The sequence below is a fragment of the Lissotriton helveticus genome, chromosome 12, assembly GCF_964261635.1.
Source record: "Lissotriton helveticus chromosome 12, aLisHel1.1, whole genome shotgun sequence".
NCBI classification, from domain to species: Eukaryota; Metazoa; Chordata; class Amphibia; order Caudata; family Salamandridae; genus Lissotriton; species Lissotriton helveticus.
In genome coordinates, this window is record NC_136073.1 from 3,199,511 (window position 1) to 3,214,959 (window position 15,449).

At 50.5% G+C, this 15,449-nt stretch overlaps 1 protein-coding gene and 1 long non-coding RNA gene across 19 annotated transcripts in view; one reads left to right on the plus strand and one right to left on the minus strand.

Moving 5' to 3' along the window:
• DAZAP1 (DAZ associated protein 1) overlaps window positions 1-10,278 on the minus strand; it is a 519,254-nt gene extending 508,976 nt beyond the window's left edge. For 2 of the 18 annotated variants that reach the window (XM_078669914.1, XM_078669910.1), the window contains exon 1: window positions 9,706-10,053. In XM_078669914.1, coding sequence (XP_078526040.1) covers window positions 9,706-9,737 — 32 coding nt within the window. In that variant the 5' untranslated portion in view covers window positions 9,738-10,053. Of the gene's footprint in view, window positions 1-4,647; window positions 5,480-9,705 lie in introns of all 18 variants that reach the window. The other 16 variants (XM_078669920.1, XM_078669918.1, XM_078669915.1 and 13 more) reach the window with 15 other exon arrangements.
• Window positions 10,279-13,376: 3,098 nt separating this feature from the next.
• On the plus strand, window positions 13,377-14,519 carry LOC144799391 (uncharacterized). The gene is made up of 3 exons (XR_013603803.1): window positions 13,377-13,775; window positions 13,828-13,974; window positions 14,413-14,519. It is a non-coding gene; the product is annotated as an uncharacterized LOC144799391 (long non-coding RNA).
• The last annotated feature ends 930 nt before the right edge of the window (window positions 14,520-15,449 follow it).

Sequence of the window (15,449 nt, forward strand, 5' to 3'; positions counted from 1 at the left end):
CATCAATTTTGTGTTCAGACGCTTAACATATTTGGGTGCATCGCTCGACTCCGACAAAGAAAGAGAACGTCATCAGAAATAGGATTTTCAATTCAGAATAAATTAACTTCTTTAAGACGTGTACCAGCCACCAGTCAGATTCCATCTCATTACCAAGCCTTCCTGTCTACAGAACCAGGAATCGTATAGGAATCTTGTCCATTGATGACCCACCAAAGCCAGATACGAAAAGGTATTAATGAATGATTCTCAATGCCCAGGAATGGATTGGTCAGGAGTGTTTCATAGACTTTGTTCACCTGTTAAAACTTTTATGCAAGAGGTTTCCATTTAGGGTTTATCTTCATGTCTAGCACACAAGGCAAGACACTACTACTCTGGTCAGTCGGGCTCCTGAGTAAACGCAGTTGGGCATTTAGACGTGTCCTGCGTTGAACAAACATTGTGAAAGAGGCAAACCATCTTTAAACCTTTAAGTGACAGGGATTGTGCGGTTGTGTCTGAAGGTCTCACAATCCCACCAAGTACCAATAAGAACAACAATGCCTGGTCTTCTCAACGTGGCAAAACCTGGTCTGCATAGTTTCTTTTTTTTTTATAAAAGACCCAGTAGGTGCAATCATTTCCTACTGATAGACCATTCTCCAACCTCCTTGTTCAGTGTCCAGGAAAGATGGGTTTCCTAGTAGGTCTCATCTGATGAAAAGGCCATCTCCTCAGTGCACTGTGTAATCAAAACCCAGCCTACCGAGTGTATATTCAATGAACACCTTTTCTGGAAAGCAACACTCTAGGTACCATCTCTTCAGATTGTGATGAGGGAGTCACAGTTTCATGTGCTCATAAGCCCTGTTCTGAGTCATGCTTGCTTCCTAAAGTAATATTGGATTTACATGCAACTTGAAAAATTATCACATTTAACATTTTTCCCCAAACCTCCGAGAGGCTATACAGTCTAGACTCTTAAAGCAAAGGACATGCCCAAGTGGGTCAAGCTGCTCTGTTGGATCGATGGCAGTTTTTCTAGTCTGTGTCCCGAAGTAATATGAGAAAGTGTCTTCTTTTGTCAGAGTTTGTAAATATCGAAGATCCCACGAAGAGAATGTCTCCATAACGGTCTGCGTTCATTCTTCGTCACATGCTCAAACTACTGGTTCAGTAGTACAGTGTTGATGCGGTCTCACCCTACACCTTCGTCTGAATATAGTCTCACCCTGGAGCAAGGACTGCTGTGAGGAGTAAGTGTTTGTGTGTGATATACTAAACAGAGGTTACTGGCTTGTACTTCTAGCGCTCTCTGCTGGAATTCTTCATTAGATTCACAAATAGATCTGAACACATTAACAACGACAAAGTATATTTTTATTCTTGAATACCTGCCTTACACTGGATTATTTAGGTAGAGGTAATTCAAGTTAACAGTAACCACTCAAGATGTGCTCCTTGTGAACTTTTTAACTTTCCCCCTTTAGGAAGAAAAAACCCTAACAAAAGTGAGCAGGGAGGTCCTGCTCTGTAGGGACTGGCAGTTTAAGCCGACGAGGCTCTCTCTATACCGGACTATAAACCCACTAATTCTTAATGAAGCGGGATTGGAGAGGTTGACTGCCAGATTCCTTCATGGCTTCAGAGACAGCTGACTGGGACTTTATGATTTCGGTGAAGATTTGCTGGATGGCGAGCTTTGAACACGTAACTTTCCTTTACTAATACAAGTAGACAAGGGGACAGCTTCCTTCAGAAGAGCACGAAGAACCCTAGGCAGACATCATACGGCATAAAAAGGGCAGGGCTCTTTTTACAGGTGCCTTGTGCTGCACTAGATAAGCTTACACTCAAGAATGCTAGGAGGACCCTATTAAGGGATCATCCCCACCCGCCTTCACAATATATATATAATCCGCCCGGAAATCGATACCCATTCATTGACGAGCTATCTAACCTTCTTACCCAATCCTCAATGTCCAAATCGAAAAACATCTTCCTGGGAGACTTTGACCTCCATTGGAATGATACACAAGATCCCTCAATCTCACTCCTCTCTGACCTTCTCGAAATTAATGACCTCAAACAAATATGTCAGTCACCTTATCCTGTTCTCCATAACTACCTCTGCCGCCCCCCTCCCACAAAAACTATTAAACCCATGAAACTGATTAGAAATCTCAGTCATATCCCTCCCGACTTACTTGAATTCAAACTTCATGCCCTACTCCTCGCTATCCCTCCCTCTCTTAACACGAATGAACTAACCGAACAATATAACAAAGCAGTCATTGATACCCTTGACCTTCTAGCCCCTCTCAAACTCAAAGAACAAATAAATATCCCCTCTAAATCATGGTTTACCACAGAGTTAAATAATGAAAGATGCAGACTCAGACTGACGGAAAGATTATGGAGACAGCACCCTTCTCCCTCTAACCTGGCCCGCCTCAGACTTGCTAGATCGTCCTACAAAAAACACATCTTGAGACAAAAAACTTCCTTCTTCAGATCACAACTAGATAGAGCTGAGAATAGGCCAAGAGAACTATTCAACATTGTGCACAATCAAACCGCTTCCGCTCCCCCTGTCCCACTGGCCTCGTCGACTAGATGTGAAGAAATAGCTTTTTTTTCAGACAAAATTAAACAAAATTGAGCAATCCTTCCTCTCTACTGTGATCCCTACCGCCAATTCGAACATCTCTCTTAATATCCCCCCTCCATCATAACTATTAATATCCCCCCTCCATCATAACTCCCTTAACACCCACTACTACCCATCATAACTCTGATCTCCCTCACCCCCCCTGCCCTCCAATTTCCTGGACTCCAATCATCTTAATTCTCTTCCTAAAAATAATGCTGCATGGTTTAACTTCCAGCCAGTCACTGAAAGAGACGTCTTCAACATCATTACCAAACTCAAGCCTTCCTCACACACCAAAGACCCTCCCCCATCCAAACTTGTCCAAAACCTCCAACACATCATCACCCCTTCCTGGACCTCTATTATCAACAGCTCCCTTGCCACCGGCTGTGTCCCCAGTTCATTGCAACTAGGCCAAATCATCCCCATTATCAAAAATCCTTTGGCAGACCTAAGCGACCTCAATAACCTTCGTCCCATCTCCAACCTTCCCCTTCTCTCTAAAGCCCTGGAAAAATGTGTCCTTCTCCAACTAGATAAACACATTGAACATCTTAACTTACTAGACCCCTTTCAATCTGGCTTTAGGAAAGGATGCAGCACGGAAACCGCCATGCTAAACATTGTTGACGACATTCACCACTCACTTGACAATGGCGAATCTAGCCTTCTGATCCTCCTCGATCTCTCTGCAGCATTTGATACTGTTAACCACTCTGCTCTACTAAATGTTCTTAGAGATCGGTTCGGACTGAATGGCACGACACATAAATGGTTCGTCTCTTACCTAGAACACCGTTCTCAACAAATCAAAATCCAAAATTGCCTATCTAACCCTACCTCCATCGCCTTAGGAGTTCCGCAAGGATCCATCCTCTCTACCTCTCTCTTTAACCTTTTCATGGAACCCCTCACACTCATTCTTAAACAAGCCGGGATCAACTACCATCTCTATGCTGACGACACCCAACTCTGTTATAAGATTAAAACTCATGCTGACATCCTTCACCTCAACAACACTCATCAAGATTCAAGCCTGGTTCAACATTAACCAACTCAAACTCAACCCTAAAAAACAGAAATTATTCTTTTTCCCCCTAAAAATAACTAGCTCCCCATTCAGAATTGGATCTCTGACCTTAACGCCCTTAGCTGCTCTTTATCTTTGACCTCCTCTGTCAAATCACTAGGGATCTCCCTTGACAACATCCTTACACTCAAGGTACACATCAACAATTTCGCTAAAGGAGCCCTGTTCACTATCCGCCACCTTAAGAAAATCAAGCCCTTCATCCCTATCGATGATTTCAAACTAGCAGTTCAATCCCTGGTTCTATCTCGCATCGACTATGGAAATGCCATTCTCACCGGAATTCCCAAGATCCACCTAGCACCTCTTAAATCTGTGCTTCACCTTGCAGCTAGACTTACCACAGACTGCAAGCGATTCGACCACATCTCCCTGGCCCTTAAATGGCTCCCTATTGAAGGCAGGTCCACTTACAAAACAGCCTGCATCACACACAAAATTCTCCATCAAAACACACCGACCTACCTCGCTAACAAACTCACTAAAGCCGGTTGCTACCGTTCCCTGAGAAGTACTAACACCTTCCTTCTCATCCCCCCCTTCTAAAAAAGAAAAACACCCAGTCACGATCCTTTTCCGGCAACGCTCCTTGCACTTGGAATGCCCTTCCAACTGACCTTCGCTGCAACCCTTCCTACTCTAGCTTCAAAAAAGATCTCAAACTACATCTCCTCAATAAATACTGGGGACCCTAATCCCTATCTGTTCTCGTCCACTGCCCACATCTGTCCGAACCTTGATACATCCGCCCTCTATTTATCAGCCTTACTTGCCCTTACTCCTCGTCACTTCCCCCTCCCTATTTACCACCTTCACGTTCCTTGCACACCCCCTTCCCTTGTCCACCCTCAGCCCTAATCCCCTCCTACCCCCCCCCCCATTTCTGCCCCTCCCTTCCTTACCAACCTAACTGACCACTAACCTCCTGTGGGCTTTGGGTATGGGCGGACCGGAATAACAGGCTTGGAGGCCGTATGTACTGAGCAATTTCTGTAGCTCTGTTTATTAACAGTGACAGTTATAGTACGTAGGGGCAGAGGAAACAGAAGAATGGAGAGGGAATCCGGATGGTAGTCGTCAGGGAGCCGGGATCCGCGGTGAGCAGGTGTGGGGGTCTTCCTTTTCTCCGTCTTTGGTAGTCCGGTGGTCCTCGGAGGTAAAGAGAGACAATGACAGGGCAGTTAGTCCTTGGTCACGAGTACTAACTGGTGACACCAACACCCGGGTTGTGAGGGGATAGAAGAGAGCGTGAGGGGGGGGTCGGAAGGGTAGAAGATGGAATGGAACTCAAGCAGGAAGGGAAAGGGTGCAAGTTGTGAGGATTCCGGTGGCGGTATGAACTATCTAGGGTGTCTCAGGAAGTGCGCATATATACAGTGCTCCTAGGAGTGCTATACAGTGAGAGGAGTCGATATCTACACTATGATACAAGTCAGCCTGCAATTCAGGAGACAGGGTACTCACATGCCCCGCCGCAACTCTTCTCCGAGTTGCGGCCGCTCTCCAGCCACCTCCACAGGACTCCACCAGTCCTCGCTCCAGATCTCGTCCTCCTCGCCTCCGCTCTCCTCTTCTCCACGCCCTCCGTCCACCACCTTCAGTTCTCGGTTTGCTGTCTCCTGCCACGAGTCCGCCTTCAAGAACTCCGCTTCTTCTCCGTGGCGTCCTTTTCCGTGTTCCGGTCCGGGATCGTGGGCGGGACTTCCGGGGTTGGAGACAGGTACTTCCGGTTCGCCGTCCCTCGTACTCGTTTCCTGCATGGAAAGAGAAAGGGGGATATGCCGGATTGCCAGGGACGCGGTGGGAGTATCGTCGGAGCCCAGGGAAACGGTACTGAGCCACCGCCTGAGAGAGGTAGGGGAGGGGTCTGTTCCACACCTCCCTATCCTGACTCTGCAATTTTCCGGCTCTCTTTTCAATTTGTGCCTTATGATATTTTTTGACTATCACTTCTTCCACATTTTGGGGTGCTTATTTCCCATATTTATCATTTTGAAATATGTCAGGCGAAGACTTATATGTTATTTTCACATATTGATGCTATGTATGTTCCCTGTCTTTTTGACCTCCTTATCTCAATGATGTAAAGCGCTCTGATACTCCTGGGTCCAGCCAGCGCTATATAAAACCTCTAAAATAAAAAAAAGGATTTATGCTTATACATTCAAGGACACAAAAGCGAAGATGACCTCTTCAGTCACAATAACCTCTCATCGCACACACTAGTGCACAACCCAGGAAAAGAGTACGTAATTACATGCAGGAATAATATCACACAAGTCTAGTCCCAAATACCCAACAGGTAAGTAGAGAGCATCTCCTGCAGGTGAGCAGCCCTCGACCTGGCAGACTCGGTGGAGGCTTTCAATCTGTGCCATGGCCTGCTCCTTCAGAGGGCCAGTGAGTCTGTGTGTGTCTCACACACACACACACACACACACACACACCCACCCACCCACCCACCCACCTCTGACATTTGACCAGTCAGGCTTATACACACTCTCTCAGGGGGCTGTTGAATGGAAGTTTAACTCCAACAGGTGTGTGCTCATATGTGTGTCCCTCGAGTGTCACCCTCATATCAGTCTCATAACTCAGATGTCTCTTCCCCTTAAGACACTCTCCTCACAGGTGCAAGCCTCCTCCCCCAACCGCCTCTGGTGTCCCTCTTATGGGGTCTATCTGAAAGACATACACTCTTTCTGGCAGGGGAATGTCAGGTGTGTCTGCCCCTCATATAGAAGAATTTCCCCCTCTCTCACTGGTGTGATGCTTTCATACAGGTTTGTTTCTTACATGGGTGTTTCTCTAGGTCACGGGAGTCTATGTCTCCCCTTGAAGGTGTGTAACCTCAGACAGGTGTGCCACCTTGTGTGAGTTTTTCTGCTGCATGTCCATCTCTCTCTCTCAGATGAATGTCGACACATGCTGTTACCCCCCTTAGAGGAGTGTGTCTGCTTCTCGCTGGTCTCCTTCTAGGATGGAGCTGTCAGATGTGTGTCTGCCGTTTGCCTGATTCGGTTCGGAGTATGCATGGATTGTGTGCGAAAGGAATCGGAGATTTCTGGGTGGGAGGAGTGGTGTTGACTGCTCAAGTATATGTAGCCCGAGTTGTTTAGTGCCTTGAAGGTCCGCGAGTGTGAATATTCTGAATGGAATAGTTTTGTGTATCAGGAGCCCGTGTAGTTCTCGGATGTGTGGTGCAATGCGAGTTTTGAGTGAGAGGATGAGGATGAGTCTGGCTGGTTAACTAGCGAGTTGCTTGGTGAGGCCAGCATAGAGGGTACTTCCATAGTCTAACTTGCTGGTGATTAGAGCTCCAGTGACCGTTTTTCTGGTGCTGCTTGGGAGCCACCGAAAGATATTACTCAGCATCTACAGGATGTGGAAGCAGGACGCAGTGATGGTGTGGACTTGTGCCGTCACTTCCAGTTTGCTGTTGATTATTCCAAGGTTACTAGTGTGTCTTCTGGGTGTGGATCAAAGTTTGGTTAGCCACCAGTTGAAGTACCATGGTGAGATTTTCTTGCTGAAGACTGCTACTTCTGTTTGGTCAGTGTGAAGCTTGAGACAGTTGGCTTTTATCCAGTTAGCAATTTCAGACATGCAGGTGGTGAAGTTATTTCATGCGTTGGAGGTCTTGCTTGTGAGGGAGATTATGAGTTACCTGCAATCTACACAGATGTTGTGTGCACGGATGACATTGGCAAGAGGGTATGTGTATGCGTTGAAGAGGGTGGGGCTGAGCGATGACCCTTGAGGCACTTCATAGGCGAGTTTGCAGGCTTGCGAGGAGTAAGGCGACAGGCTGGCAGCTTGTGTTCTATACTCACTCTCAGATGTACCCTCTTCTCCATCGAGTCATTTCTCTTTCTGAAAGTGATGTTCTCTCCTCCTTACAGGTGTGTGCGGCTCTTTCAGTCTTGTAGGCATCTCTTACTTATAGGACTATCTCTCCTAGGTTTCCCTGTCCAGCCAATGTTTAGACCACGCCCACACAGGTGAGTAACTCGCTTTCCTATCAGGTGTGTTTCTCTGCCTCTTGGGCGTCTCGATATGGAAGGTGTCTGTCTCCCTGTCTACAGCAAAGGTCTGACTCTCCCACAGGGGTGGGGATATATCTGGTGTTCCCGTCTCCCTCCCTCCGGTCGGACCCTTCAGGTATCTGGTGCCTCTCCGTGAGAACAGTGTCTCTCACAGCTGTCTCGCTCCCTCAGGTCAGGCACTTCATGTGTCTCTCTGTAGGGCTTAGATGCCCCCCCTCCCCTTCAGGGCAGTCTCTCACTGCTGCCCCCACCATTCAGGGCAGTCTCTCACTGCTGCCCCCACCATTCAGGGCAGTCTCTCACTGCTGCCCCCCCCCCTTCAGGGCAGTCTCTCACTGCTGCCTCCCCTTCAGGGCAGTCTCTCACTGCTGCCCCCACCATTCAGGGCAGTCTCTCACTGCTGCCCCCACCATTCAGGGCAGTCTCTCACTGCTGCCCCCCCCCCTTCAGGGCAGTCTCTCACTGCTGCCCCCACCATTCAGGGCAGTCTCTCACTGCTGCCCCCTCCCCTTCAGGGCAGTCTCTCACTGCTGCCCCCTCCCCTTCAGGGCAGTCTCTCACTGCTGCCCCCACCATTCAGGGCAGTCTCTCACTGCTGCCCCCACCATTCAGGGCAGTCTCTCACTGCTGCCCCCACCATTCAGGGCAGTCTCTCACTGCTGCCCCCACCATTCAGGGCAGTCTCTCACTGCTGCCCCCCCCCCTTCAGGGCAGTCTCTCACTGCTGCCCCCACCATTCAGGGCAGTCTCTCACTGCTGCCCCCTCCCCTTCAGGGCAGTCTCTCACTGCTGCCCCCTCCCCTTCAGGGCAGTCTCTCACTGCTGCCCCCACCATTCAGGGCAGTCTCTCACTGCTGCCCCCACCATTCAGGGCAGTCTCTCACTGCTGCCCCCACCATTCAGGGCAGTCTCTCACTGCTGCCCCCACCATTCAGGGCAGTCTCTCACTGCTGCCCCCACCATTCAGGGCAGTCTCTCACTGCTGCCCCCCCCCCTTCAGGGCAGTCTCTCACTGCTGCCCCCACCATTCAGGGCAGTCTCTCACTGCTGCCCCCTCCCCTTCAGGGCAGTCTCTCACTGCTGCCCCCTCCCCTTCAGGGCAGTCTCTCACTGCTGCCCCCACCATTCAGGGCAGTCTCTCACTGCTGCCCCCACCATTCAGGGCAGTCTCTCACTGCTGCCCCCACCATTCAGGGCAGTCTCTCACTGCTGCCCCCACCATTCAGGGCAGTCTCTCACTGCTGCCCCCCCTTTCAGGGCAGTCTCTCACTGCTGCCCCCACCATTCAGGGCAGTCTCTCACTGCTGCCCCCTCCCCTTCAGGGCAGTCTCTCACTGCTGCCCCCTCCCCTTCAGGGCAGTCTCTCACTGCTGCCCCCACCATTCAGGGCAGTCTCTCACTGCTGCCCCCACCATTCAGGGCAGTCTCTCACTGCTGCCCCCACCATTCAGGGCAGTCTCTCACTGCTGCCCCCCACCATTCAGGGCAGTCTCTCACTGCTGCCCCCACCATTCAGGGCAGTCTCTCACTGCTGCCCCCTCCCCTTCAGGGCAGTCTCTCACTGCTGCCCCCCCTTCAGGGCAGTCTCTCTCTCTGTAAGGGACTCTCTCGTGTCTCTCACAGCTGTCTCCCTCTCTCTGATCAAACCCCTCATGTGTCTCTGTAGGGCTGAGGTGTGTCTTCCTCAGGGCAGTCTCTCTCATGTCTCTCACAGCTGTCTCCCTCCCTCCCGTCGGACCCTTCAGGTGTCGCTCTGTAGGAGCCAGGTATTTCTCCCTCAGGTTAGTGTCTCACAGCTGTCAGCCTCCCCTCGGGTCTCTCCCTCCCTTCATGTGTCTCTCCCACCTCTCTCTCTCTGGTGTCCCCCCCTCGGTCTCCCCCGCGGGTGAGTGCGTCTCTCTCAGTCAGTCAGCCCGCCCGCCCCGCTCTCTCACCCGATCTCGTCGGCGCCGCTGACGCTGTTCATGGCTGCGGGCGCCCCCGGCCCCGGGGCTCCCCTCTCCGCCGAAGGTCAGCGCCGCCGCCTCCTCCTCAGAGCCGCGCAACGGCCTCAACGGTAGCGGCGCCGGCGCGGTACGGGGTTTCCTGAGGGGGGAGGAGGGGTGGAGGGGGGGGGGGCGCGCGCCGCTGGAGCGCTCGCGCCGAGACACGTCAGCGCGCACGCGCTGGGGAGGCGGCCCGAGCCGCCGCTGTATCCATGGGAGCCGCGCGGACAGCCCAGTCACAATGCGGGCGGCGCGGCACGAGCCGGGAGCGCCGGGGACATGGACGAAGGACTAGCCTGACAGCTCGTGCACATGGAGAGAGGACAGGAATGACAGCTCAAAGACGCCATGGACACAGTGAAAGGACGAGAGCGCGTCCGTCATGGAGAGGGAAGAAGGACTACACTGACAGGAGGCAGGAAGTGCTGGTCTGACATCCAATGAGCGACGAGCTCTCAGCGTCCCTGGTCCAGGCTGAGGAGTTCAATCACTCCAGGGTTCTACTGCGCATGCTGGAACTACAAGTCCCAAAAATGCAAAGTCAATAATACCTGATCTGCAATATAAAATGTCCTAGCTAACTAGGAAAGTTACAGTTACCTAGCTAGGAAAGTTACAGTTCTGTTGAGGACACATACGCGGGGCTGTGCTGTCTGAGACTTTTCAAGACCCACTCACATGCTGCTCGACCAAATGCCACGCATCACGCGTGGGACTAACGCTGATTAGTGCTGTAGCCGCATCCCCGCGCGGATTGGAGATTATAACGAGAATGATCAGCATTTGGAAGGACTCCTGGGGCTGCAGCTAAGAGAAGAGGAAGTTGGTAAAGGCATCAGTGTCCCTTGCAAGTGATTGACAGGCGGGGTGGTTTTGAGTGCAATATAATGCAGACTTGGCTCACGCCCCCCCAGTGGCCTGCGAGGTTCATGTGGACTGGACTAGCAGCCCTCTCTCTCCTGGGCAGTCCAGTGATTGACTACTAAGGCGAGCCGAGGGTCAGACAGGCTTCACATGCATGGCCAGAGCCATGGAAATGTGCGACATGTAAATGATGCAAGAAGCCTCCTGTAAAATAGGATAACGGTTCTTCATAATTCGAAAAAGGGCATTTCTTTAATATGCGGATGAGCTTCACCTCAGCACATCAGATTGTGTCACTTTGGTGAAAGGTCTTTACTAAGTCATGGTTTTGAAATATTAAAATAGAAACATCCTGCCCCCCCCCCCCCCAACACACACACACACACAATTACCTCAAGCCCAGACTACAATGCCATCAGTGAACTAAGAGGCAAATCATTTGTCATGTGGACATTATACGTACCCTAGTTTTATTAAACTTGCATCACCGTTATAATCTATTAAATCAAACGGAAAATATGTTTTTTATAGCCCTCACCATGAATTCATGCAGTTCATGGTGATCTCAGATGTAACAAAGAAGGAGATATAGTAAAAACAAAATATTTGCTCAGGATCACACAATTTAGACAAGTGGAGAAGCAGTGGCTGATCCCAGGATTTGTAGTTGTTCAGTGTGCTATTTAGCCAATAGATAGGTATTTTTTTCTATCTCCTAGTTTACATCAAAGGTTAATTGCTTTTAATTCTTATCATATAGGGTTAGATCATGGGTGGCAGATAGAACCCACGTGAAAGCTTGGCTTCTTTTCTTCTGGAGGGGCCAAGAGGACCTCAAGCTGTGCTAGACCCAGGCTAAAGCTTTCTTCAGTAGCTCTCCAGCCTATAAGAATAATGAAAATAAGCACCAGGTATCGCAGTTCTGACACAGGAGACTAACTTTTCTTCCATGAGCCACACACCTCAGCGCTCTGAGCTGTACCAGACCAGAAGTTGCACTCCACAACAGTGGACCTGAGACCAGTGGTGATGTTCCAGTTATTGATCTCGCTCATGAAACCTTTCAAAGCGGTGTGCCCTCTGTTCATTCCTAGGAGGGGTTGGTTCCATCTCAAATGTAGTTCAAAGGTTCATGTTAATGTTTTGACCTAGTGGCTTGCAGCTGAGTCCGTGCCTTAATAGATTTAACCCCTTCAGTGCTAATGACAAGGGTAACTCGTCATGGAGTTTCCATTGATTTCAATGGAAATTACATGCGAAGCCATAAAACACCTTAGCATCCAAGTGGTTAAGTTGAAAACAAATAGAATGAAATGCAGCGCTGGGCAGAGCACAGGAGTGATGGGCAGAGCACAGAGATGGTTAAAGCAGTGATGGGCAGAGCACATCTGTATCCAACTGAGAGTCTTGGGATAAGGCAGGACGATGCTGCCCTGAGTGTACATTGTAAAAACAACAAGTGATGGACTGAATGTGGATCAATGTCACACACTCCCCCAGTCAAAAGATCTGGGCCCAAATCCATCGTTTTTTTGCACTCCACACCACCCTGGGTTAGACAATGGCGATATGCAAATCAGCTCTGACCCTGTTGCCCCATGGGAACAGTCCAGTCCGAACTACAAAAGCCATGTCCTTCCCAGAACGGAACCAAGCATCCGAGGACCGGACCGGTTTCGAGGTAACACCTCTCTTCAGCCCGGCTAGCTTGACTCCAAGTGGTGTGGAGTGCCTGGGACCCACGTCTGGGCATCCCCAGCGCACTTAGGGCGGCAATTGCAAAAACAACAAGTGATGGACTGAATGTGGATCAATGTCACACACTCCCCCAGTCAAAAGATCTGGGCCCAAATCCATCGTTTTTTTGCACTCCACACCACCCTGGGTTAGACAATGGCGATATGCAAATCAGCTCTGACCCTGTTGCCCCATGGGAACAGTCCAGTCCGAACTACAAAAGCCATGTCCTTCCCAGAACGGAACCAAGCATCCGAGGACCGGACCGGTTTCGAGGTAACACCTCTCTTCAGCCCGGCTAGCTTGACTCCAAGTGGTGTGGAGTGCCTGGGACCCACGTCTGGGCATCCCCAGCGCACTTAGGGCGGCAATTGCAAAAACAACAAGTGATGGACTGAATGTGGATCAATGTCACACACTCCCCCAGTCAAAAGATCTGGGCCCAAATCCATCGTTTTTTTGCACTCCACACCACCCTGGGTTAGACAATGGCGATATGCAAATCAGCTCTGACCCTGTTGCCCCATGGGAACAGTCCAGTCCGAACTACAAAAGCCATGTCCTTCCCAGAACGGAACCAAGCATCCGAGGACCGGACCGGTTTCGAGGTAACACCTCTCTTCAGCCCGGCTAGCTTGACTCCAAGTGGTGTGGAGTGCCTGGGACCCACGTCTGGGCATCCCCAGCGCACTTAGGGCGGCAATTGCAAAAACAACAAGTGATGGACTGAATGTGGATCAATGTCACACACTCCCCCAGTCAAAAGATCTGGGCCCAAATCCATCGTTTTTTTGCACTCCACACCACCCTGGGTTAGACAATGGCGATATGCAAATCAGCTCTGACCCTGTGCCTCATGGGAACAGTCCAGTCCGAACTACAAAAGCCATGTCCTTCTCCTAGTTTACATCAAAGGTTAATTGCTTTTAATTCTTATCATATAGGGTTAGATCATGGGTGGCAGATAGAACCCACGTGAAAGCTTGGCTTCTTTTCTTCTGGAGGGGCCAAGAGGACCTCAAGCTGTGCTAGACCCAGGCTAAAGCTTTCTTCAGTAGCTCTCCAGCCTATAAGAATAATGAAAATAAGCACCAGGTATCGCAGTTCTGACACAGGAGACTAACTTTTCTTCCATGAGCCACACACCTCAGCGCTCTGAGCTGTACCAGACCAGAAGTTGCACTCCACAACAGTGGACCTGAGACCAGTGGTGATGTTCCAGTTATTGATCTCGCTCATGAAACCTTTCAAAGCGGTGTGCCCTCTGTTCATTCCTAGGAGGGGTTGGTTCCATCTCAAATGTAGTTCAAAGGTTCATGTTAATGTTTTGACCTAGTGGCTTGCAGCTGAGTCCGTGCCTTAATAGATTTAAGTTGAAAACAAATAGAATGAAATGCAGCGCTGGGCAGAGCACAGGAGTGATGGGCAGAGCACAGAGATGGTTAAAGCAGTGATGGGCAGAGCACAGAGATGGTTAAAGCAGTGATGGGCAGAGCACATCTGTATCCAACTGAGAGTCTTGGGATAAGGCAGGACGATGCTGCCCTCAGTGTACACTGTGACAGTCAGACTTCATGACCATCCAATCCTTGCCCCCTCGGCTGTGACTACCAACAGGTGTCAGTGTTCTTGTTATTTTATTTTATTTATTTTATTATTTTATTTATGCATTTTTATATAGCGCGGACTTTACCCGAAGGTGTCAGAGCGCTTCACAAAAGGAACAGAAATGAAACATAATGAGAAACATTACAAAAGAACAGATTACAAAAGCATACATTACGTTACATAAGGTAATAGTGACATTTGTGAGCAAACAAAATACATGAGGTAGTAAAAATTGTGAGCAACCAAAAATACATGAGGTAGTAAAAAGTGCACAGGAGGAAAAAGTGACAAGTGTGCAGTTACAAGAGAAAACAAAGTATCATTAGAGGTATAATACTGCAAAAGGTGCTAGACACTCAGGCACAAGAACAAGCGTTATGTAGGCAAAGGTGGCACTTGATTAATAAAATAAAATAAAATTGCCCCCTCGGCTGTGACTACCAACAGGTGTCAGTGTTCTCGTCACTCACACATTTGCAAATGTACTTGAGGCACGCCGTATCCTCACCCTCGAAGACACAATGTTGTGTCATTGTATAATCCAGACCCCATGGCTTTGTGAAGGCGTGATGTGTGAGCCCCTGTGTTCCACGAGGTGGGACTGGGCAGCTGAGCCTGGGCACGGTTCCAACTCGTCCTCCAACAACTCCCACGCCCCCAGCTCTTCTGCCACTGGCCCTTTCCCACGCCTGCACTCCCCCCTCTCCACCTCAGCCCTTCTTTTCCCCAAGCCCATCCTCCCTGGCCCACGGTCCCCTCCCTCACAGCGGCCTCTCTTATCAAGCCCTGCTCTCCACCCTTTTCAAGGCCTGCTCCCCCCCCTGGCCCTCCTCCTCATGCTGCTCGTGACCCCCACCCCCGGTCTGCAGAGCACACCCCTCTCCACTCTCACCTCTCTTATCAAGCCCGGCTCATACATCCCTGCCCTCCAGGAGCACTTACCTCTCTCCACCCCCTGCCTCTTTCGCCACTCCCCCCTCTCTTACCCAGCCCTGCTCTCTACCCCTGGCCCTGCCTCTTCATGCACTTTTAACTCCCCCCCCCCACAGCACTCTCCTCCTCCACTCCCCCCCTCTCTTATCCAGCCCTGCCTCCACCCCCTGCTCTCCACCCCCCCCACTCTTATCCAGCCCTGCTCTCCACCCCTGGCTCTGCCTCCACTCCCCCCTCTCCCTGCTCTCCACCCCCTGCTCTCCACCCCCCCCACTCTTATCCAGCCCTGCTCTCCACCCCTGGCCCTGCCTCTTCATGCACTTTTAACTCCCCCCCCCCACAGCACTCTCCTCCTCCACTCCCCCCCTCTCTTATCCAGCCCTGCCTCCACCCCCTGCTCTCCACCCCCCCCACTCTTATCCAGCCCTGCTCTCCACCCCTGGCTCTGCCTCCACTCCCCCCTCTCCCTGCTCTCCACCCCCTGCTCTCCACCCCCCCCCACTCTTATCCAGCCCTGCTCTCCACCCCTGGCTCTGCCTCCACTCCCCCCT